Below are 22,947 nucleotides of genomic sequence, written 5' to 3' on the forward strand. Positions count from 1 at the left end.
CATACAAAGGGATATAAAGTAAATAGTGCTAAAGATCTTGTGAATGAAATTAGGAGTTTCTTACCTTATCCTTGTTTCCACTCATATCCATATCTAAGGTACCTGCAGTAGAATAATGAAGTGAACTATAGAAGGTTAAGAGCAATGTGCTATTAAACAAATATATTTTCCTTCTCATTAAAAGTGTTCACTCAAAGTCATTTTGAATGTTATACACCTAATTATTTAGTTATTGTACTATTAAATTATTCATTAAAATGTTACCTTTCTTGTTGGCTGCAGATGGTACAGACTTGATTTCAGATTCTCTGCCTGTTATGTTGTCGTCATTCCTCTCTGAGTGTTCAACATCACCAGGATCATTCACTGGATCATACTAAGAGAAGCAATTATTTAATTTAACATTTACTTCACCAGGTTAGAACCACTGAGATCAAGAACATGAAGATCAACAACATACAGCGGTGCACCAATTCAGAGTACAACAATGCCAAAAATAAAAGCAAGGGAAAACAATATGCACAAACTAAATGAATGCAGGTTTGTATTTTAATGAGAAGAAAATAAACTATTGTGTTTTCAACTCATCCATGTGTTCAACCAGGAGGTTCATGGAGTCAAAATCTCTTTAAGTGTAAACTAAAAAGGCAAACAGCTTCTATCTTCAGCTGAAGGTTCAAATGTTAGTGCTAAAGTCTGACTTAAGTTAAAAAAAGGCAGTATTAAAAAAGAAATGCTTCTGTATGACGATGACTGCCGAGGACCAAAAGATCTCACCTTTACCTCTGATGAAGCTGCAGTCTCCTCCAGCTCGTCTACTGCAGGGTAATGTAACAACAAGCAGATTGCGGGATCAAATAAAAGAAATTGTTCCTGGTCAGTTAACCATTCCAGTTTAATAAGATTTATTTGCAAAAATGATGTGTGTATTCAAAAAGTTAATTATTCAGCAAGATGTATAGCCTTTACACCAAATGGATATAATGTGTTACTGTACAATGATAATGTTTATTCAAATATTACCTTTCTCAGTGGTTGCAGATGGTATTACAGACTTGATTTCAGTTTCTCCTCCCACTGTTCTGCTGTCGTCATTCTTTTCTGAGTGTTTAGTATCATTCACTGGATCACACTAAGAAAACAGGTGATTTTATATGACATTTACATCACCGGGTGAGAACCATTGAGCTTAAGAACATGAAGATCACCAACACACAGCGGTGGACCAATTCAGGGTACAACACCACCAAAGATAAACGCAAGGGGAAACAATATGCACAAACTCAATGCAAGCAGGTTTGTATTTAAGTAGGAAGAAAATCAACTCTTCTGCAAAAGTGTTTTCAACTCAAATCTAAACTAAAAATGGAAACAGCTCCTATCTTCAGTTTAATGTACAGTTGTGATATAGATCATGTGTGTAATGTGTAATAGGTAATGAGGTAGAGTTAAAAAAAAATAGGTAGTGCTGTATGACGATGACTGCCGAGGACCAAAAGATCTCACCTTTACCTCTGATGAAGCTGCACTCTCCTCCAGCTCGTCTACTGCAGGGTAATGTAACAACAAGCAGATTGCGGGATCAAACAAAAGAAATTGTTCCTGGTCAGTTAACCGTTCCAGTTTAATAAGATTTATTTGCAAAAATGATGTGTGTATTCAAAAAGTTAATTGTTCAGCAAGATGTATAGCCTCTACACCAAATGGATATAATGTGTTACTGTACAATGATAATGTTTATTCAAATATTACCTTTCTCAGTGGTTGCAGATGGTATTACAGACTTGATTTCAGTTTCTCCTCCCACTGTTCTGCTGTCGTCATTCTTTTCTGAGTGTTCGACATCTCCAGGTTCATTCACTGGATGGCACTAAGAAAACAGGTGATTTCATTTAACCTTTAGTTCACTTGTTTAGAGCATTTGAGATTAAGAATGCTTTCAGTAGTAACTGGAAGAAAATAGCAACAAGATAAACATACAACACACAAGATCACTAACACACAGTGCTGCACCCATTCAGTAAAATCATACAAACAATAAAAGCAAGGTAAAACAATATGCTCAAAATCTTCAGCTGTGAAGAAGTGTTTATTCAGGTGTGAGACTTCAAATGTGATCTGAATGACCTCAGATAATATAGGTAGTTTTCGAAAACAAATGCTGTTCTATAATGATGATCACTAATGAAGGTGAAAATTTTTTACCTTTACCTTGATTTCATGTGCATTCTCCTCCAACTCCTCTACTGCAGGGCAACATAAGGAAAAGAAGATTGGAAAAGATCACAGTTAAAAAACAAACAAACACTGAAGCACTGAAGCACTTTGGGTATCAAGATAAAACACTAATGTTATATAAATGTAATCCATTATTATTAATATAATCGCTAACTACTGCTAATTGTCAATGTCAGCTGCAGTTAATGCATGTCTTTTTCTTTCATACAGAAGTCACCTGTCCCCTGTATAAGTACAGTCTAAACACAGAGTGAGAGGTGGACACAGATGAACAAGGTTGTACCATGCAGGAAGATGTTTGTGTGGATTGTAAAGGCAAATGTCTGATGAGCTGGTGTGACCAGACAGACAGTATTGTTTGGATGGCCAATATTTGTTATTTTCTGGACTTTCATTTTTCAATTTTTTTGTTTTACATTACTTTCAAGTGGTGGGAGAAGTACACCACTGTGTTGTACAGTAGTACTTAAGTAAAAGTACTAGTACAACACAGTAAAAGTACAGAAGTATTATCAGCAAAATTTACTTTAAGTATCAAAAGTAAAAGTTCCCATTCTGCAGAAAAATGCCCCCTGTGACTGACCTGTTATTATATATGACACCATTAGATTGATAATGCTGATACATCAAACTACGACCGTTTCACAACATTAACCACGTGTTTATTGTTACCATGATGACGAAGGTCTGGTACGGCTGTTGCTGGCTGCTGGAAATTCGTAGGATTATGCATGCGTAAGATATCCACGAACCGTTGTATGAGGATACGTTGAACTACACTTAGGTACACAGTTAGAATCCAGTGGTTCCCAACCTAGGGGTCAACCCACTCCAAAGAGTCAAAAAATAATCTTGAGCGGTCATGAGATGATTAATGGGGCACAAAAATATAAGAAACAAAGTTTTGCTACACAAACCTGTGTTTCTCTTTTCTCTAATCTTTGCTTTTTTATGAAATATAATTTGACCTCTTTGGGCCTCGAACAGTTATTTAAAGGCAGAATGAGTAGGATTTTCCTAAAAAACAATGTATAGACTCATACAAAAATAATCCCCCTCAATCATCACTTATGACCCACAAGAAGTGTATGGTGGTGTCTATATCTGCAGAGACGCTGCCCTCTGCCTGTATTTTCTTTTTGGGGGCAATTTTAATTGTGCTTTAGAATGTATCCGCCATGAAACAATCAGAAAATAACATTTTATTTCTCTGATGCACTGCTTTGTTCTCGCAAACGCCGCTCCCTCTCTTCATTCATTCTCTAGCTCTCGCTCTGAGCTGGGGAGGAGGGGCCAACTTTGAATTGTGTGTTTACAAACAGCAACCAACAAATCCTACTCATTCTGCCTTGAAATGAAACCATGTGAGGAGTTTAAAGATGAAAATCACACTTTAACATAAAACTTGAAATGTGAGACAAAGGGCCCCAACTAGACACTACGTTTTTGTAAGGGGTCACACGTCAAAACGTTTGGCATTAATCTCATAGTAATGTATTGTACTTTATAAGCTGATCATATGTTTCTTATGTAAAATCATAACCTGCAAAGTAACTAGGAATTATACCTGTCTAATAAACGTAGTACAGTAAAAAGTACAATATTTCCCTGTGAAATGGAGTGGCGTAGAAGTAAAGTAGCATAAAATGGAAATACTCAAGTAGAATACAACTACCTCAACATTTTACCTGAGTGCAGTATTTGAGTAAATACACTCAGTTACTTTCCACCATTGACTGCCTGATGGATAAAAAGTAAGTTTTCCAGGATCTGAGCCTACAATTAGCAATGACCTAATATCGGTTACAGCTGCTTTAAGTTCTGTCCACATTATCTATAAAACAGGTAGTGCAGGTGTAATCAGTGAAAGTCAACATTAAAATCTCACCTGTTTGATTTTGCTGAAACACTGAGGAATCGATCCTTTCTTCTTTGTGGGATTTGTTGTCCAGGTGTTCTTTCTGCTCTTTATTTCCATCACGCATCAGTCCACTGTAGCAGTGGGGATCATTTTCAGAGACCATGATGTCTACTTTTTCCAGCAGGGCTATTATCTCTTTTTCATCCATCATACTTCTTGTACATGTGTGGTATCGTTTTTCAACAAAACTGCTGTTGGCTTTCAGGTCTGTCAATGCACGTCTGTCAGGACTGTCACATTTTTCATCTGACTCATGAGTCACAACTGTCATTAAATAAGCAAGTGATCCTTTCCCAAAAGCTTTTTCTAACCACTGCACTCCTGAACTGTAATGGCTGTTATGCAGACCATTTGGTAACAGTAAGAGAAAGGCATGAATTCCCTGATATAATGGGAATTTGTCAGTGTTTTCTACACCAAGCATGTTAATGACAGAGATGTGCCGACCACACAAATCATACAGTTTGGATGAAATCATATTTGCTTGCTCTTCATGGTCAAGTAAGATGTTTTTTGATCCAATCTCAATGGTATTTGTGTCACCAATTAACACAAGTGTGAGTTCAGACATCGCTGAAACAAAATAAAAGAATAACATCACTAAGCAGTAATCAATGAAACAGCATTCTCAAAGTTATACAGTTTTCAGAAATACAATGACAAAATAAAAAGGTAATAAACTAACTCTCATATTCACATGATTACATTTAAGTCATTTATCACAGTGTTTGAAACTGAACTGAAATATAATCTATAAAATCAATGTTACTGTTAAATCAATTCTTGATTCAAATATCACCTATTTCATTGGTTGCAGATGGTACAGACTTGATTTCAGACTCTCCTCCTGTGCTTTCATCATTCTTCTCTGAGTGTTGAGCTTTGTCAGGTTCATTCACTGGATCACACTGAGAAAACAGGTGACTTCATTACTTCTCCAGTTTAGACCTACTGAGATTATGATGTGTTTTTAACTGGGAAGCCCGAAACCACAAAAACAGCATCAAGATACATATAAAAATTGAAGATCAACAACATACAGTGTTGCACTGATAATAACACAGAACACAATAACATATAAAATAAGTGCAAGGTAAAACAATATATGCTACCAAATGCAAGTCAGATTGTATTAAAGTGAAACTAAAATAAATACTTTAAAAAGGTTCTCAACTTCCATCATCCAATGTTAAACAGAAGGTTCATGAATGTACATATGTTGTGTTTTACCATAGATTTCCACTTGTATGAAAATTTCACAAATTAATATTTAGAGAAGGATTCTCAAAACTTAATGATGACTAATGTAGGTGAAAAGATCTTTACCTTGGCTTGGGCTGCACTCTCCTCCATTTCATCTACTGCAGGGTCATGTAAAAAAAAAAAAAAAGCAGAATACATAGGATCAGCATAAAAAACTATATGTGGTTAGCTAAGTTTATGAAATATTATTTTAAAATATTTAGATGACTTTTGTCATTTGATATTACAGATTTTGTTTCAGACTCTCCTCCTCCTTCAGCTGCTGGGTTGTCTACGGAGGTTAAGACTTTTAAGATTAGGTTTTAAGATTAAGGTTAGAGTTAGGTTTAGGTTAGGTTAAGAGAAAGTCGGATTACATCCCAAGGATTAGGGTGCGGTTGGGATTAGGCACTGTAAAGGGATGTGGCCCAAGGGGGAGCCCCCCAGGTCCCAGAGACCAAGGTCACTAGATGGAGAAAGATCCTCCACTTGGTTAATATAAATAGGTAAGAATAAAATTAAGTATAGACAGACAAAAATGTGATGTGTGTGTGTGTGTGTGTGTGTGTGTGTGTGTGCAAGCACTCTTAAAAGGAGCAGATTTAGCGGCATCTAGCCGTGAAACTTCAGTTTGCAACCATTTGAATACCGCTCCATCACCCTCCCGTTCCAAGCGAGTTGGAGAAACTACCAGTGCTGTGCAAATTCACACTTCACAAGAGCTAGCTCAAAGTTCGGTTCACACAGATTAAAATGAACTAGTTCACGTTCATAGTTCACAATTTTGAATTTTTAACTAAATTTACAGTACCAAAAATGTATTTCTTCCATTGTTTTCCTTTACAATGCTGTGAGTTTGACTTGGGTGGAGGAACTGGCTGTTGGCTCGTCTTACCCTTTGATGATTTCTTGCGATCAGCATTCACTCGCAGATATTTCCCAGACTGGTTGGATGCTTCAGCTCGATGTGTTGTTTCAAAAATCTGTGACCCATCAGATTTTAACAAATCTGTGTTAAACAGTGGTTTATTTGTGCTGAAAACCAGAACAGACTGCAGCAAATAATCCGCTACTGTGAGAAGGTTATCGCCTGCAATTACTTGCTCTGCCTCTTCTCCCTTTTGTGGTATGCTTTGTTTCCCCAGAGGGTGTCATATGTTGTACAAATTGTGACACTATCTGACACCAATTTGATTTTGGCCTGTCCTGAATGAAATTAACTTGACAGTTCTCTGTGTTCTTGCCTGCGTTGTAAACAGTAGAGGGAGGGACCTCAGTTTTATGCATTTTTGATCTGAAAAACCTTATTTTTATAGTGCAGCTGATGTGGGATCTTCAAACTTGACTGTTTCCACGTGATTACATTAACATAAACATTTGCTTCATTATCTTGTAGCACTACAATTACGTTTTGAATCAACTTGTTTTTTTAACGCCGGCTTATTTGTGTTGGAAACCAGTAAAATACCAAAGTGGTCTTAAGTGCGTGGACTGTGGTCACAAGTTGATCTGGCTCCCTCCTGTTTTTAAGAGATGGCTGGCAGTACGCTATATAAATTGAGTTATGGTACACCTACAAAAAATTATGTTTGTTCATCCCATATGTTTTTTTGACATTGTGATGACAAACTAAACAAAGAGGCATTCATACGGACAGCTACATATTCTCTTGCTGTTTCCAACAGCTGTCGTAACTACGACAACCACAGACGCATTCGGCTGAAAGTCGCCAGTTAACATGGTCGCTCGTTAAACCGAAATACCGACATGCTGGGTGATGTAAAACACAGTGCGTGAGCGCCGTTAACTCTGTCACGTTCACGTTCATTATTTGCAAACAGGTACATTCAGTTCACCGTTCACCAAAAACACGAGTTCATTGAGCGCGTTCACGCACAACACTGTAAAGTGCAGTAGCTGAGAAACTCACGAAAAGCACGAACGGCCCTATCTAGACCCAGGGCCTTCCTCAATCTGCAGTCTTGTCTGTACTTGTGTTCTTGTGTCCTCGTGAAACGTCATCTTTTGTGGCCAAAGTACTGTCCCAATACACAAGTTCGCATTTCGCCACTCTGAGTCATGTTGTAACATTTTAACTTAAATCAAGAGTCATCTGGCTCATGATGTACAGACATTTTTTGTCTTGTGAAACTTAGAAGCACTTTGGAAAAAATAAAATAATAAACAACAGAGGCAGTATTAAAGTTTTCTGTCATCGCTTTAATATTATAAATAGACATGACATTAAGTAAGTGTACAGTTGTGGTTACGGTACTTCATTTTTATTTACTTTGATTTTATAGATTTTAAATGTTTCTGTATTATGCTTATTTATGCACTAATGTACCAAAGAAAATTCCTTGTATGTGAAAAGCTACTTGGCAATAAACCCGATTCTGAGCTGAGTGTTTTGGGTGATAAAGCCTGGCTGTTATTTTGGAGCGCTGCTGGCGGCCTCTGTGCTGGTGGTTTCGTGCAATACCAGCAAGAACGCATCGTCTCGAGCTGTCAACAGTGTTCCGTGTGCTTGTGAACTTGCGAGTTCATTCATCCAATTACAATTAGCAAGAGCGTTCTCCCCAAAGGTTTGAGAAACGCCTCCAGTGTTTGGTTTGTCTTTTCTGGGTGTAATGGAAAGTTTTAAGATATTTCAAGACGTTTTTCTGTTGCTATGCTGGGCATCCAAATGTGCTAACTCGCATTCAATATAAGGTGTTATTTTCTGTCTAGCTGTGCACTTCCTTTTAACAACTTAGACTGAGACTCACCTTTTGTTCCTGCCTTTTGATCCTTAGACTTAGTTCCTTTATTCTCAGGCATACAAAACATTCACATTTCCTAGAAATAGTCTGAGCAAACGGTACTTCTCTGTCTCACTCTCTGCAGACCTACAATGCTCTGTATGATTGTCTGACCTTTTTTGCAAAGAATAAAACCTAGAAAGACACTTTGGTATTTCTTGGTGTTTATTTCAGGTCTCACAAGTGAATTCTTTTTTTCCACAACAAGGGCTACTGTAGAAACATGGCGACCTCTGTAGAAAGGTCATGTCTAGATGGTATGCAAAACTCTCTTCATTGCGCGTGTTCCTAAACCTAACCAAGTAGTTATATTTAGACAGGACCGTGGAAGGGAAGAGGAAGATAAAAACTGCTTAGTCTAAGGTAATGAAAACGCAACGATTCTTATTTTCAGGTCACACTAATGAAAACAAACTTATAAATATTATATTCAATTTCTGCCAATAGCTCCTCCTAAATGTTACATACTGGACCTTTAAAGCAGAAATATCACAGTATGTAACTGAAGTAGTTTGAAAAGAAAAGTGTATGTTATGAAAAGTGTACATGCTCAGATTTTTAAGTCTGTACACAAAAACACACATATAATATAATATGTAAAACACATATATAATATAAATATAATATATATAAAACACACATATAATATAAAACATATAATAGTTGTATAAACTCACGTTTTGTTATGTCTCCTTAGCTCTGCCTGGTCTGTGTAGATGTGATCAGTAATAACAAAAGTAAAAGTGAAAGTGACAGAGCTCTTTTTCCCCTGAAACCTTGACTTAGAAGAAATCGGTGGTTAGGCTTACAGGCCACACTACCCAAACACTTTCAAGCACATACTGCTGTCAACACTGAACAACTGTTTCTTGCAAAGCTGCAACTGTTACACGAGAGCTAGGGTGCACCTCTCTCAGATTTTTAAGTACACAAAAACACACTATAATAGTTGTATAAACTCACGTTTTGTTATGTCTCCTTAGCTCTGCCTGGTCTGTGTAGATGTGGCTGCCTTGTTAGAAATCCTTCCACTCCCCGTCCTATATACACAGAGATCTGATTCTAGGTCTGCACCTCACAAGCCCCTCCCAGCTGCTCTTAACAAATCTGTGGTGATGTGATAGGTCTAAGGAGCTGAGAAACTCTGCTTGCACATTACTTGAAAATCAGTGATAACAAAAGCAAAAGTGACAGTATGAATGCCCTAACTCATGATTTCCCCGAATCCATGTGCTTCAAGGAAAACGATGTTTAGGTGTATGGAGGACTAAGGATGTTTCTTGTTTCAACCTAAAATGGTCAAGCATAAACCTGTGTTTACAATGAAGACACAAAACATAGTATCCTCTATAAGGTTAGTTATAAAGTTTGAAATCAGTAATAACAAAAGTGAAAGTGGTGGTGTCCACAAATGTTGTTGAGCCAGTTTGAATGTGAAAATGATAATGTTGCACTTTGTTCAGATGATAATCATTAAAAACAAATTATAACTTCAAATGATCTCTCATTTTCAAATTTCACACTGAGCAGGATAATATTTGAAAGAGAGGAGTTGATCGGTGAGGTATGCCCTGTACAATCTAAGTATAGGCTCATTTTTCAATTTTCCTGGATTGTTGTTGTCGCCATGAGTTTGTCAGGCAACAGCAGGAAACTCAAAGAAGTTATTGGCCTGGCCAGAGTGAAAAATGTTGTCAATCTAGTATGAAGGTTAAGTGGAATTGATAATGATGCACTTTGTATTGCAATGACCATCATCCAGTGTGGAACGGCTGGATAGCTCGATTTGGTAGGCCACGGGACATTCACACGGGGGAACAAGGGTTCAACAAGGGAGGCATCACACAACAGCGATGCACAGTGGGAACTGAGAAAGGACCACAGCAACCTCCCTGAACAGAATCCAGTCACCATCACAGCGGCAGACATCCAAGAAAGAGTCTCAGGTATGAAGAACTGGACAGCACCGGGCCCTGACAGGATCCACGCCTACTGGCTAAAGAAGCTCACTGCACTCCATGAGCGCCTAGCAGCACAAATGAACCAGCTGCTAAGAGATGGGATGCACCCTGAATGGCTTACCGAAGGGCGCACAATCCTGATCCTGAAGGATCCCGCAAAGGGTACAGTCCCATCCAACTATCGGCCAATAACCTGTCTCTCCACAACATGGAAGCTCATGTCAGGCATCATCGCGGCTAAGATAAGTGGACACATGGATCAATACATGAGCAAAGCACAGAAGGGCATTGGCAGAGGGACCAGAGGAGCCAAACACCAACTCCTGGTTGACAGAACAGTCACCCAAGACTGCAGAGCCCGACACACCAACCTGTGCACTGCCTGGATTGATTACAAGAAAGCATATGACTCAATGCCGCACACATGGATCACTGAATGCTTGGAGATGTACAACATCAACAGGACTCTAAGAGAGTTCATTGCAATCTCGATGCGGCTGTGGAAAACCACCCTTGAGGCCAATGGCAAGCCACTTGCACAAGTATACATCAAATGTGGCATATACCAAGGAGATGCTCTGTCCCCACTGCTGTTCTGCATAGGTCTGAACCCCTCAGCCAAATAATCAACAAGACTGGCTATGGATACCGACTCAGGAACGGGGCCACCATCAGTCACCTCCTCTACATGGATGACATCAAGCTATACGCTAAGAGCGAGCGGGACATCGACTCACTGATCCACACCACCAGGATCTACAGCTCTGACATTGGGATGTCATTCGGGCTTGAGAAGTGCAGTCGAATGGTGAAAAAGAGAGGGAAGGTAGTCCACACAGAAGGGGTCTCACTCCCAGAAGGAACAATAGCAGACATTGAGGATGGTTACAAGTACCTTGGAATACCACAAGCAAATGGCAACCTCGAAGAGGTAACAAGGAAGACAGCAACGGCCAAATACCTCCAATGAGTAAGGCAAGTCCTAAGAAGTCAGCTCAATGGCAAGAACAAGGCCCAGGCAATAAACAGCTACGCCCTGCCAGTGATCAGATACACTGCGGGAATAATAAGGTGGCCAAAGGAAGAGACGTTAAGACGCGAAAGCTCCTCACCATGCATGGAGGGTTCCATCCCAAATCCAGCACCCTGAGACTGTACGCTAGCCGTAAGGAAGGCGGCTGTGGACTAGTGAGTGTGAGAGCCACTATCCAGGATGAAACATCCAAGATCCACAAGTACATCCAAGATAAGGCCCCAACAGATGACGTGCTCAGGGAATGTCTCATGCAATGGGGAACAGAGGAAGACGTGCTGGAGGAGGGACCATCATGGGAGGACAAACCCCTACACGGGATGTACCACCGGAACATAACTGAAGTGGCTGATATCAAGAAGTCCTACCAATGGCTAGAGCGGGCTGGATTGAAGGACAGCACACAGGCACTCATCATGGCTGCACAGGAGCAGGCCCTGAGCACCAGAGCAATAGAGGCCCAGATCTACCACACCAGACAAGACCCAAGGTGTAGGCTGTGCAAAGAGGCCCCTGAGACAATCCAGCACATAACTGCAGGGTGTAAGATGCTGGCAGGAAAAGCATACATGGAGCGCCATAACCAAGTGGCTGGCATAGTGTACAGGAACATCTGAACTGAGTATGGACTGGAAACCCCGAGGTCAAAGTGGGAAACACCTCCAAAAGTGGTAGAGAATGACCGAGCCAAGATCCTGTGGGACTTCCAGATTCAGACTGACAGAATGGTAATGGCGAACCAGCCTGACATCGTGGTGGTGGACAAACAGCAGAGGGAAAGCCGTTGTGGTTGACGTGGCAATACCAAGTGATGGCAACATCAGGAAAAAGGAACATGAGAAACTAGAGAAGTACCAAGGGCTCAGAGAAGAGCTGGAGAAGGCCTGGAAGGTGAAGGCAACAGTGGTGCCCGTGGTCATCGGAGCACTCGGGGCAGTGACCCCCAAACTGGAGGAGTGGCTACAGCAGATCCCTGGAAGAACACCAGACATCTCGGTCCAGAAGAGTGCAGTGCTAGGAACAGCAAAGATACTGCGCAGAACCCTCAAGCTCCCAGGCCCCTGGGAGAGGACCCAAGCTCGAAGGATGAGACCACCCGCGGAGGGTGAAGGACAAAGTTTTTATATATATATATATATATATATATATATATATATATATATATATATATTTATGTCACCATGTCACCACCATGTCACCATGAGTTTGCCAGGCAAGAGGAGACTCAAGGAAGTTACCGGCCCAGCCAAGAGCAACTAATGTTCAGTCAGTTTGAATGTGAAAGCAGAATTGATAATGACACACTTTGTTCAGATGATCAGAGCTCAAAAATTATTACTTCTGTGAGATGTTTGTTTATTTTGAATATATGCAGGTTTTTAAATAAATGAGGAAGATTAAAAATAAAATAAAATAAAATATTCCAGAATTTTGTTACATTGCAGTGAATGAGAGAGTGACCGTGCAGTCTCAATGTGTGTGTGTGTGTGTGTGTGTGTCCTAAAGAGGCTAAACATGTCAAAATTTGAATGAAGTTTATAAGAGGGATCTCGAGGTGCAACTTCTGCTGGCATACTGAAGGATATAAATATTAACAATATATTACTCTAACTCTGATTTCCTACTTAATAAGACACCATTCAATTTCCATTCTGTTAGCCCAGATTTCATATCTAATTAAACAGTTCGGTTACAGTGTACTAAATGATTTAAGTTTGATTGCAGTATATTCTACTCATTTCTAGACAATTTTGAATGTATGAAGAACTTTAAGTTAAATGGCCTAAAATTATTAAGTTTTAGCCATCCAGCAGATCAGACAGTGGTTGTACTGGGCAGCTTCCAGGTGTGAATGAGTGTAACTGTGTGAATGTGATCAGCTTGTTCCTGCAGGGGGCGCAGCAAGTCTTCCAGGTCCTGAAGCAGCAAAACAGCCCCAGACCATCATACTACCACCACCATATTTTACTGTCGGTATGATGTTCTTTTTCTGAAATGCGGTGTTACTTTTACGCCAGATGTAATGGGACACACACCTTCCAAAAGGTTCAACTTTTGTCTCGTCAGTCCACAGAGTATTTTCCCAAAAGTCTTGGGGATTATCAAGATGTTTTCTGGCAAAAATGACCTTAAAAAGGCAGTCTGGCCCATAAAAACCAAATGTCTACCTACCTACCTATCTATTTATCTAACTAGGCTATAGAAAGCATAGCCATTGACAATGTGTTTGTAGAGATGCACGCAGGAGCAGATAATGTAGATTTAACAATAAAAGCGAAAAACAAGTTATTTTCTGGTTTTGGTTTAATTTCTATAACAGTTGCCAATTTGAAGACGAAAACGGTAAAATCACGTGGATTTCCGTTTTTTTTTATTTCACATGAAAAACAGAAACTAAATAATCCACTGTATATTTGATTATCTTGTTAAGACGGTGTAGTCCCTCATTCGTCCAGGAGTGTTCTATCGTAGAAAAGGTTTCAGTCGTAGTCATCTGGACACTGTTTTCAGAATCAAGACGTTTCGGCTCCCATCCGGAAGTCATTCACAATTGAGAATGACTTCCGGATGATTATCTTGTTATCAAACAAGCTGAACACAGCTATGGATGGAGGGTACACGGACCAGCTGACACAGACGTAAAAGTAAATCTCAAAATAAAAGCCAGGAGGATAGCATGTTCAATCTATAACATTGTGCAAGCACTATACCAGGGTAACGTTAGAAAAATAAATACATATAAATAAATAAACCTGGATGGATGGAAGTATGCTAGCAACAGTTGTTGATTAGGCTACATGAGGTTTAATATTGTCCATTTATCCATGCACACAGCAAGAGTCAATGAATGCATTGTTTGGTGCAGTACAGTTCATAATATAGTTTAACACAAGTAATTAGTGTGTGTGCAGAGTTGGTTCTGTTAGCACTGATTCATTTGGTTTCCAACAGACTGAAAGTAGGTCAAGCTGATGTTTACCCTCTCTACCAGTAGATGGCAGTATGAGAATATTTAAATACATGCCTTGGTTTGTGTCTTGTTTAACACTTAGCTTATAGGCCAACAATTATCCAGGTTATTGTTACAGATGTATTTAATGCTATTCATTTCATTTAGTATTTGATGTTTATGGTTTATTTGCAACCTAGTTATATACAGCATGTATTTACTTTGAATTTTATATAAGTTCAGAACCACACATACCTACATGGAAGAATGAGCATGTGTTGATTATGTGGCAATAAATAAAGCACAAAAGGAAAATAAAGACATTTGGTTTGTTCTTATCGGACACCCTTCAGTAGACCTGACATCAGTTACAACCCAGTCATAGCACCGTCCTGTGCTCCCCGTTTTTACACTGCACCTTCATCACTGTATCATCATCATTATTCACCCTCAGCTCAGAGTCAAACCTGCATGTCCTTCTGTTCTAACTCTGCTGCCAGCTGCTTAGCAGCTTTGACAACAAACTATTTGGTCTAAAGAATGATTTACCACTGTGCTATATACTGTGTGAACACTGTTTTTAGGAGGTGACTGTATGAGATATTGTTTAAGACTGAAACATGGATAGCACAGCTACTCTCACGATTCTCCCTATACAATAAGTATAATAGACAACAATCCCATTATGTCATGCAAGTAAAGAGAATCCATACAATTTGAACAATCTATTCAATACATATTTTCAGTGGCATTAATAAACATCATAACATTATGAATTAACATCAATTTACAAGCTATGGCTGCAGAACATTGACTCGGAAGCCAAAAGGTAAAGACATTTTACAAGGTCCTCAAGACCTGCAGGTCTGTAGAAAGTCCAAAAAAAATTATATTTTAAAAAGCAGGCTGTCAACACTGAGAATGTCTTCTCGTGACGTCAATCAGGCATTTGAGCCCATGGGAACCACTGGATTCTAACTGCTGCTCTAATCGATATTTTTATATTAACAATTTAACAAGTTGTCCTGTGTAATGTGAAAGGGTCACTGGTAGTGACAAACCCACAGAGAATTATCACCTGACTCTGCAGTTGGCCTCCACTCTGCAGAATGTTTTAGTCTGTCAGCTCATTGTTTTGGTTTTTCAGCCGAAACACTTTCGCTGCTCTCATTAATCTTGTGTCTAGCAGCAGCAGGCTGTTGTTTATCATAAAGAGCTCTACTAGGTTATTTTAATTGGTTATTTGCTTAGACAAATCTTTCATTCAGGATTGCTATGAAAAAAATCTCCCTTGATAATCTAGCTACTCTTCTCAGAAATATGTTTCTGCCTAGTTTTGTTGTTTATCAGGACTCAACCAGCTAAAATGCAAGTGAATGTTGGACATATTTCAACAGGTGGCCAGAAAGAGACCTCCAGTGGGATGCCTTTACTGTAGCCAGTTGTTTGCTAACAGGTTAGCCATAACAACTGTGTAGGCTAAATGTCTTTGATCCTTAACAAAGTGAGTCTGAGTCCTCATTCTCGTGCCTGTTTCCTGAACTTGATCTCACGTTTGAGACGAGGCTAGATTAGCAACCAGCCAAAGCAGGCAATATTTCAGTTGATATCATCCTTACATTGTGCATATTCTTAAACAGACATTTATTAAATCAAATTATTATCTGGAGTCAGAGTTTGAAAGTTGATTAAAATGTCTTTGATTTTTGTTTTGGGCTGAAACAAAGTAGTTTGTTTATTATTTTATTTAACAGAGAATTTGATGTGAGTCTACAATGTTTTAAAATATGAAAGGAGAAATTTCATGAAATTACATTTCTGTTGCAAATCAGGACTTTATTACATCAGCCATATCATTTTAGAAAAAAGTAACTAATACTGATAAAAGCTTGATAAACAATCCTATAAACATGTTACAGGTTCAGTCATCACGTAGACTTTGGAGGAACAGCAGCTGTAATTGTACAACTAACGTTTTATAACACCGTTATTCCTGTTTACAGTTAATTTATTCACAATGTACAGAGGTTTTATCACAGTTGTTATACAGTGTTCCTCAAATTTCAGGTTCAGCGTGACGCCTCAGACCTTTGAACCTGAACGTGTTTATGTAAAATACATTTTTCTGTTGAACATCATGATTATGTAGTGAGTGATTATGTATAGTGTGAAAAAAAAATAGAAAAATCAGAGTCCATTAAAAATTCATTGCTCTCCAGTATATTCAGTCAAAGGTTATGAATATTATTAATGCAGGTGGGACAAACTTCTGTCATAGTTAGTGTCAAGCAGGAGAAACAGGGAATAGGACCCAAATGCAGAATAGGAGGCAGAGCAGGTGCAGATCAATGATTTAATAGAGAACACAAGACTGACATGGGTAGTTATGCAGGCAGAAATTAAAAAACCAGGAGAGCATTCCAAACAGGCAAATGAATCCAAGAGGGAGCAGATAAAATCCAAAACAGTCCAAGACCAAACATGGTGCCCAAAGGCCAGGCCGCTTGACACCTGGTACAAAGACGATCTGACACTGAACGACGGAAACATTCTGACTTAAATACACCCAGGTAGGGGAGACAACAAGACACAGGTACGACTAATTAGGGCACGGCAGATAATCAAAAGTGGAGGGGAAAAAACACACACAGACAGGAAGTAAAACTAAAACAACACACATGAGGTAGAACACTTACCAAAATAAAACAGGAAATAACAGAACACAAACCCAAAACCATGATAACTTCATTCATTCATACTTCATTTTAAATCTTTGTTACTGATGAAACTCATTATTAATAATTTGTCTTGACAAGAATCAATTTAGTGGCATCAGACTCATTCAGTGACTTATATCTTTAGAATGGTTTAATCTGTATAAAATCACGGCAGCAACATAGTGCAGAGAGAGGGGAAGGTCCAGGGTCAAGTTTACCGTCAAACATCCATGCTGCAGAAACTGCATACAGACCAGGATCCAGTAGTTGATCAATGTAGATGCATGTGAAAAGAGGAAGAATGTTTCTATGGAGGAACGACAGAATATCACACAATGTTCAGCCTCTCTGACTTGAAATACACCCAGAACTCAGGTCACTGGAAAGTTTTTATGGTTTTACCGGATCAATGAAGTGTCTTCTCTCTTTCAGAAAGAGTTTCAACATCTAGACTTTGATCTCTTCTTCCTCTTCAGAAAAGGCATATGATGTTTTGCTGCTGTGGGAAACAGCAGGAGAGGTGGTGTTGCTACTTATCCTGGTTCCCTTTGTGAAGGACCCTCCACCATAATGACGAGACAGCACATCAGCTGCTTTCTGGAACCTCTCTGCCTCCATTGCGGGCTCCTCTCTTTGAGGAGACCCAGCGCTCATATCTGGTGTCCTCAGTGACCTCCTCTCCTCCTCTTGCTCTGTCCAGTTAGAGCTACAAGACTGCCCCCTGTTGTTCATGTTCCTGCTGAATGACCCGCTACCCATGGAAGGGTTGGGTGAAGTTGCCCCAGGGCTCTGCACAGGCCTCTCTGTTAGAGAGCTGTCGTCCTCTTCGTCCTCTTGCTCTCCTTCCTCTTTCTTTCCTGCTGCCTGGCTGTGATTGGACATCTGAAGGCAGCTGGGGTTGTCAATCAAGCTCAGTACCTCAGTCATAAGGGAAGGGCCAAGGTCTACAGTGAACGAGGTGAGGGAGTCTGAGCGTGTCAGTGTGATGCCACTGCTGTCCGGTAGAGACCCTTTCCGGATGTCTCCATCTTGAAACTGACTGTCAAGGCGAGAGAGGCGGGGCAGAGTGACAAACCCAGACTGCAGACCTGCAGACAAAGAGAAGAAAACACACCGAACTGAGAGTCACTGAAATGATCTGAACTAATGACACAACATAAAGAAAACATCTCAGAGACATTCTTACACTTTAACTTTGTAGATTACAGCATAAAATCCTACAAGAATAATCTCAATGTCGGTATGTTACAAGGAATGTTTAAGGGACACGTGTACAGTAGTAGTTAGATTCTGGAGTGAAGTCGACTTGATAGTCCTCAAAATGCAAATCTGCAACCTTCATTCAGGTTTAAAGCTGCAACTTTATCTGTTTGCAAATAACACACTGTCCAAAATACAGTGATTTGGACAAAATACTGAACCATATTATTTTTAACCAGAAACATAATACATTTAAAAAGAAACTGATCAAGAGCAAATCATTTGTGGCCTTTAAGTACAAGCTGTTACATACAGCTGCTGTAAGTCTAGTAATTAAATTCGTTCACCACAGGGTGGCAGTATGTATTAACCCATTAACCTACGACTGAAACTTCACTACAGAGGCAGAGTTTTCTGTGTCCTGGATAGACTTAATGTTACAACTGTCAGACAGTAGAACACAGGAGGAGATGTAACAGAAGTATTATGCCACTAAAAGGGAGAAGAGAGATTTGAATGTGAAGTCATTGGAAACTAGAAATGATCGTGGTGTTTCTTGGTGTCCAGTAAAGACCCTGATGAAGGCCACAAGCTGAAATGTGTTGGTCTAACAATAAAGTTGTTCTTTATACAAGCGTTGCTGGAGTTTTTATCTTGTCAGACTTTTGACCATCTTCATGCACCTTGGAAGTAGGTGAGGTTGTGCCAGAAATCCCTGCTCTGCTTCTAGTCCAGTAAAGAGTGACTGATGTTCAGTTAAAGGTTTCAATTGCAGGTTAGAGCTGTACACATTGATATTTATTTATTACCTGCATCACAAACGTGACATCACATCCTGTTTCAGGGCTGATCATAGACTCATATTGTAGCCGGCATGAGATCAGAAATCATAAACCAATGATGCCTGAACTGCGTAAGCAGCGTGTTGGGGACAAGAGAGAAAATTAAATAGGGCGCAGTTAAATTAAGAGGCACTATTTATGGACTTTCCCCTTTAAATAATAAATAATAATAATAATAATATTAAAGAAAGAATAAATCAGGTCCTACAAAAACTGTAGCAGGTTCCTCCTTGAATTTTCTATCAGGCAGTCACCCAGTAAATGAATTAATAAATTCACAAAGACAAATGAAGACATGAAGAGCTAGCTATCAAATTCATCACAGAGCCAGTTCAGGTCAGGATGATGAATGGGTCACATTGTAACTGTTCAAAGTCCTTTCACTGAATCTTTTGTGCTTTACATTATAAATTAAGTGAAACTTCACAGTCACACTACTTACTTGTTGTCTTCCAGGACAGAAGACTGTGCCTGAGTGCCAAGACCATCTTCTTATATCGTCCATTAGCTCCAGGACTGTTCACCAACACAAAATGAGCATGGTAAGTTTGTCTGCTTTTGTTTCTGCTTTTATTTCACTGCACATGCGCAGATGGCAGCAGAGGAGTTGAAGGCAGCTTGGACAGGGCCAACGAACTGAATCTGTTCTTTAACAGATTCGACACACCGGCTCCTGGTCATCCCCCCTCTAACTCAGCTGCTGTCGGCCCTCAATCTCCTCTGAGTACTCTGCTCCCCCCTCCCCATCAGGCTAACGGCCCTCTCCAGACCGACGACTCCCCCCCTCCCCCACCTGTAACTTCTGCTGTGTGCCTGACTGCTGACCAGGTGAGAGGACAGCTGATGAGGCTCCACTCGAACAAGGCTACAGGCCCCGATGGCGTTAGCCCCGGGGTGCTAAAAGCCTGTGCCCCCCAGCTTTGTGGAGTCCTTCAACACGTCTTTAACCTGAGCCTGAGTCTTCAAAGGGTCCCCATTCTGTGGAAGACATCTTGCCTCGTTCCTGTGCCGAAGACGCCACGTCCCAGTGGCTCCAAGGACTACAGACCGGTGGCACTGACCTCCCACATAATGAAGACCCTGGAGAGACTAGTGCTGGAACAGCTGCGCCCATCGTCAGACCCCTCCTGGACCCCCTTCAGTTCGCCTACCAGCCCCGACTGGGAGTTGAGGACGCCATCATCTACCTGCTTAACCGCATCCACACCCACCTGGACAGGCCGGCAAGCACGGTGAGGATCATGTTTTTGACTTCTCCAGTGCTTTTAACACCATCCGGCCGGCCCTGCTGGGGAGAAGCTGGCAGCGATGCAGGTGGACGCCCCTTGTGTCCTGGATTGTGGACTACCTGACTGGCAGACCACAGCATGTGCGGCTGCAGCACTGTGTGTCAGACAGCGTGGTCAGCAACACTGGGGCCCCTCAGGACTGTCCTCTCTCCCTTCCTCTTCACCATCTATACCACAGACTTCAGCTACCACACAGAGTCCTGCCACCTTCAGAAGTTCTCTGATGACTCTGCTGTGGTGGGATGTATCAGCGGTGGTGATGAGACGGAGTACAGGGCTGTGGTGGGTAACTTTGTCTCATGGTGCGAGCAGAACCATCTGCAGCTCAATGCGACAAAGTCAAAGGAGCTGATTGTGGATCTACGGAGGGCCAAGGCACCAGTGACCCCGGTTTCCATCCAGGGGTCAGTGTGGACATTGTGGAGGACTACAAGTACCTGGGAGTACACTTGGATAATAAACTGGACTGGACCAAGAACACTCAGGCTGTTTACAGGAAGGGCCAGAGCCGCCTCTATTTTCTGAGGAGGCTGAGGTCCTTCAACATCTGCCGGACAATGCTGAAGATGTTCTATGAGTCTGTGGTGGCCAGTGCTATCCTGTATGCTGTTGCATGCTGGGGCAGCAGGTTAAAGGTAGCGGACGCAAACAGACTGAACAAACTGATCCGTAAGGCCAGTAACATTGTGGGGTGGAGCTGGACTCTCTGGCGGTGGTGTCAGAGAGGAGGATGCTGGCCAAACTACACGCCATCTTGGACAGTGTCTCCCACCCGCTGCATGACGTGCTGGCTAAACAAAGGAGCACCTTCAGCGGAAGACTCATCCCACCAAAGAGCACCACAGAGCGCCACAGGAAGTCATTCCTGCCTGTGGCCATCAAACTATTTAACTCCTCCCTCTAAGGATTAGTCTGTTTGACCCTAGGTCACTAAACTGGACATTGAGCATTACATCTCCGCCATAATTAATAATAATTGTGCAATATTCTGTTTACTACTCAAGTGCAATATTAGTTTTTCCTTGTTAGTTTTTCTTATTACTGTTACGGATATACCTCAATTACTCTCGACAGTACATGCACCTCCGCTTTTACTATTATTTATTACATAATTAGTGACATTGTATTTATACTGTACTTCACCATCTACCAGTAAACCCACTTGGTACTCGACACTTAGTTTATCTTATACTTATACCAACATGTTACTTAATTTATTTCTGACCTGTTTATAGTGTATAATATCGTTTTCTCCTGTGTGCACTGGACGTAAAGAAGAGCTACTGGAACAAAGAGTTTTCTACGGGATCAATAAAGTATTTCTGATTCTGATTCTGATTCTGATGATGGATTTGCACCCTGTCATTTGTTGAATAAAAATACCTGAAAGATATTAATGTGTAGTTGTTTCCAAGTCTGCTACCATTATGACTAACAGCAACCTTTCACTTTCTAATTAAACTGCACAACTGTGTTTCTCAGCAACTTGAACTGAAGAATGTGAATCTGAGAGCTGGAGATCAGCTGAAAGTAAAGGGGGTAATTCTGCATGATGCTGAGAGGTAAGCGAACCAAACACATTACATTTATTTTATATTGGCCTCTCAACTGAATAAAATTATATGGTTGTATATGAGCAGATGCATTCTGGTTTATTTCTGCAGTGGAAAATCTGGAAAAATGTGGACTTTCACTTTCAGAAATAGCCCGGTGATTACATGTCTACTGTTGAACCAGTGTGGCGTTCGAAGCTCTGCAAACACCTCGATATTAAGACAACACTTATTGTCTCTGATCCACTCAGATTTCAGATCGACCTCGGCTGGGATGCAGACGACCTGGCGCTGCACTTTAACCCCCGTTTCCATGACGACACTGACGGAGCTGTACTCGTTTGCAACTCAAAGACTGCTGGTTGTTGGGGCGACGAGAAACGGGAACTACACAACCCCCTCCAGAGGGGCACAGATGTCAAGGTGAGGGAATCTGACTGAAGGAAGTGAAGATGTGTGTGTTCTGTAAAAAAATAAACCTGTTTAAGGTTTAGCTAGGATTTTTTGAAAGGCTTAAAGGGTCCAAATGAAAAGAAACTTATTCCCCCACTTACCCTTTGTGATATTACACCGTGCAGGTAGTTTGGGTTTTGTCTGGAGATGTTTTGAGACATCTGTCTCAGAGAATTTCTGCTAGAAATAAAAAGGATTTACTATAAGAGTCTTTTCTATTTTAGATTGTGTTGAAGCTGGCTGAAGACGTGTTTGAAGTGGAGCTTCCTGATGGACAGGAAGTCCAGTTTCCCAACCGTGATGGCATGGACGCCATCAGCTACATCAAAATCGCAGGAGACTTCAAACTGACTTCCTTCAAGATCTGCTAAGAGACACAACTGCTGTAATTCTGTGTTTATCGGTTTGGTTAAAGACGAGACTTTGAGACTCGGTCAGTTGTCCTGTTGTGCGCAAGAATATAAAATGTTTAAATTCAAGTTATCTTGTTTTGTTGTCTTTGAAGGGTTGTGGCCTAATCCTGGCTCAAACAGTAACACTAACTTAGCAGTCTAGTTACGAGAGAGCCTGTGTAACCGGGCACTGGAATCCATCAAACGTATCATGACCATCTGTAATTGCTGCCTTAATTTGATATAATCTGTGACCGAAGAAACAGTCACACAGTCAGAGAAGTGAACTGTGATGGCTTCGTGCACACTGGATAATTGACAGAACACAGAAAAGGCTGGAAACCAAAGTGAGACA

The 22,947-nt window shown here is 40.6% G+C and overlaps 2 protein-coding genes and 1 pseudogene across 2 annotated transcripts in view; 1 reads left to right on the forward strand and 2 right to left on the reverse strand.

Annotated features, from left to right (window-relative positions):
• LOC122868591 (interferon-induced very large GTPase 1-like) overlaps nucleotides 1-6,468 on the reverse strand; it is a 39,588-nt gene extending 33,120 nt beyond the window's left edge. Inside the window, exon 1 of the mRNA XM_044180682.1 lies at nucleotides 6,297-6,468. Coding sequence (XP_044036617.1) covers nucleotides 6,297-6,323 — 27 coding nt within the window. The 5' untranslated portion in view covers nucleotides 6,324-6,468. The remainder of the gene's footprint in view (nucleotides 1-6,296) is intronic.
• LOC122868593 overlaps nucleotides 1-22,947 on the reverse strand; it is a 43,462-nt pseudogene that overhangs the window by 5,558 nt on the left and 14,957 nt on the right.
• On the forward strand, nucleotides 19,424-22,679 carry LOC122868628 (galectin-2-like). Its single transcript, XM_044180767.1, has 4 exons — nucleotides 19,424-19,447; nucleotides 21,677-21,756; nucleotides 21,999-22,170; nucleotides 22,425-22,679. Exons 1-4 carry the CDS (start codon nucleotides 19,439-19,441, stop codon nucleotides 22,569-22,571), a joined length of 408 nt encoding a protein of 135 aa, XP_044036702.1. The 5' UTR covers nucleotides 19,424-19,438; the 3' UTR covers nucleotides 22,572-22,679.

The sequence above is a fragment of the Siniperca chuatsi genome, linkage group LG21 (genome assembly GCF_020085105.1).
Source record: "Siniperca chuatsi isolate FFG_IHB_CAS linkage group LG21, ASM2008510v1, whole genome shotgun sequence".
NCBI lineage: Eukaryota > Metazoa > Chordata > Actinopteri > Centrarchiformes > Sinipercidae > Siniperca > Siniperca chuatsi.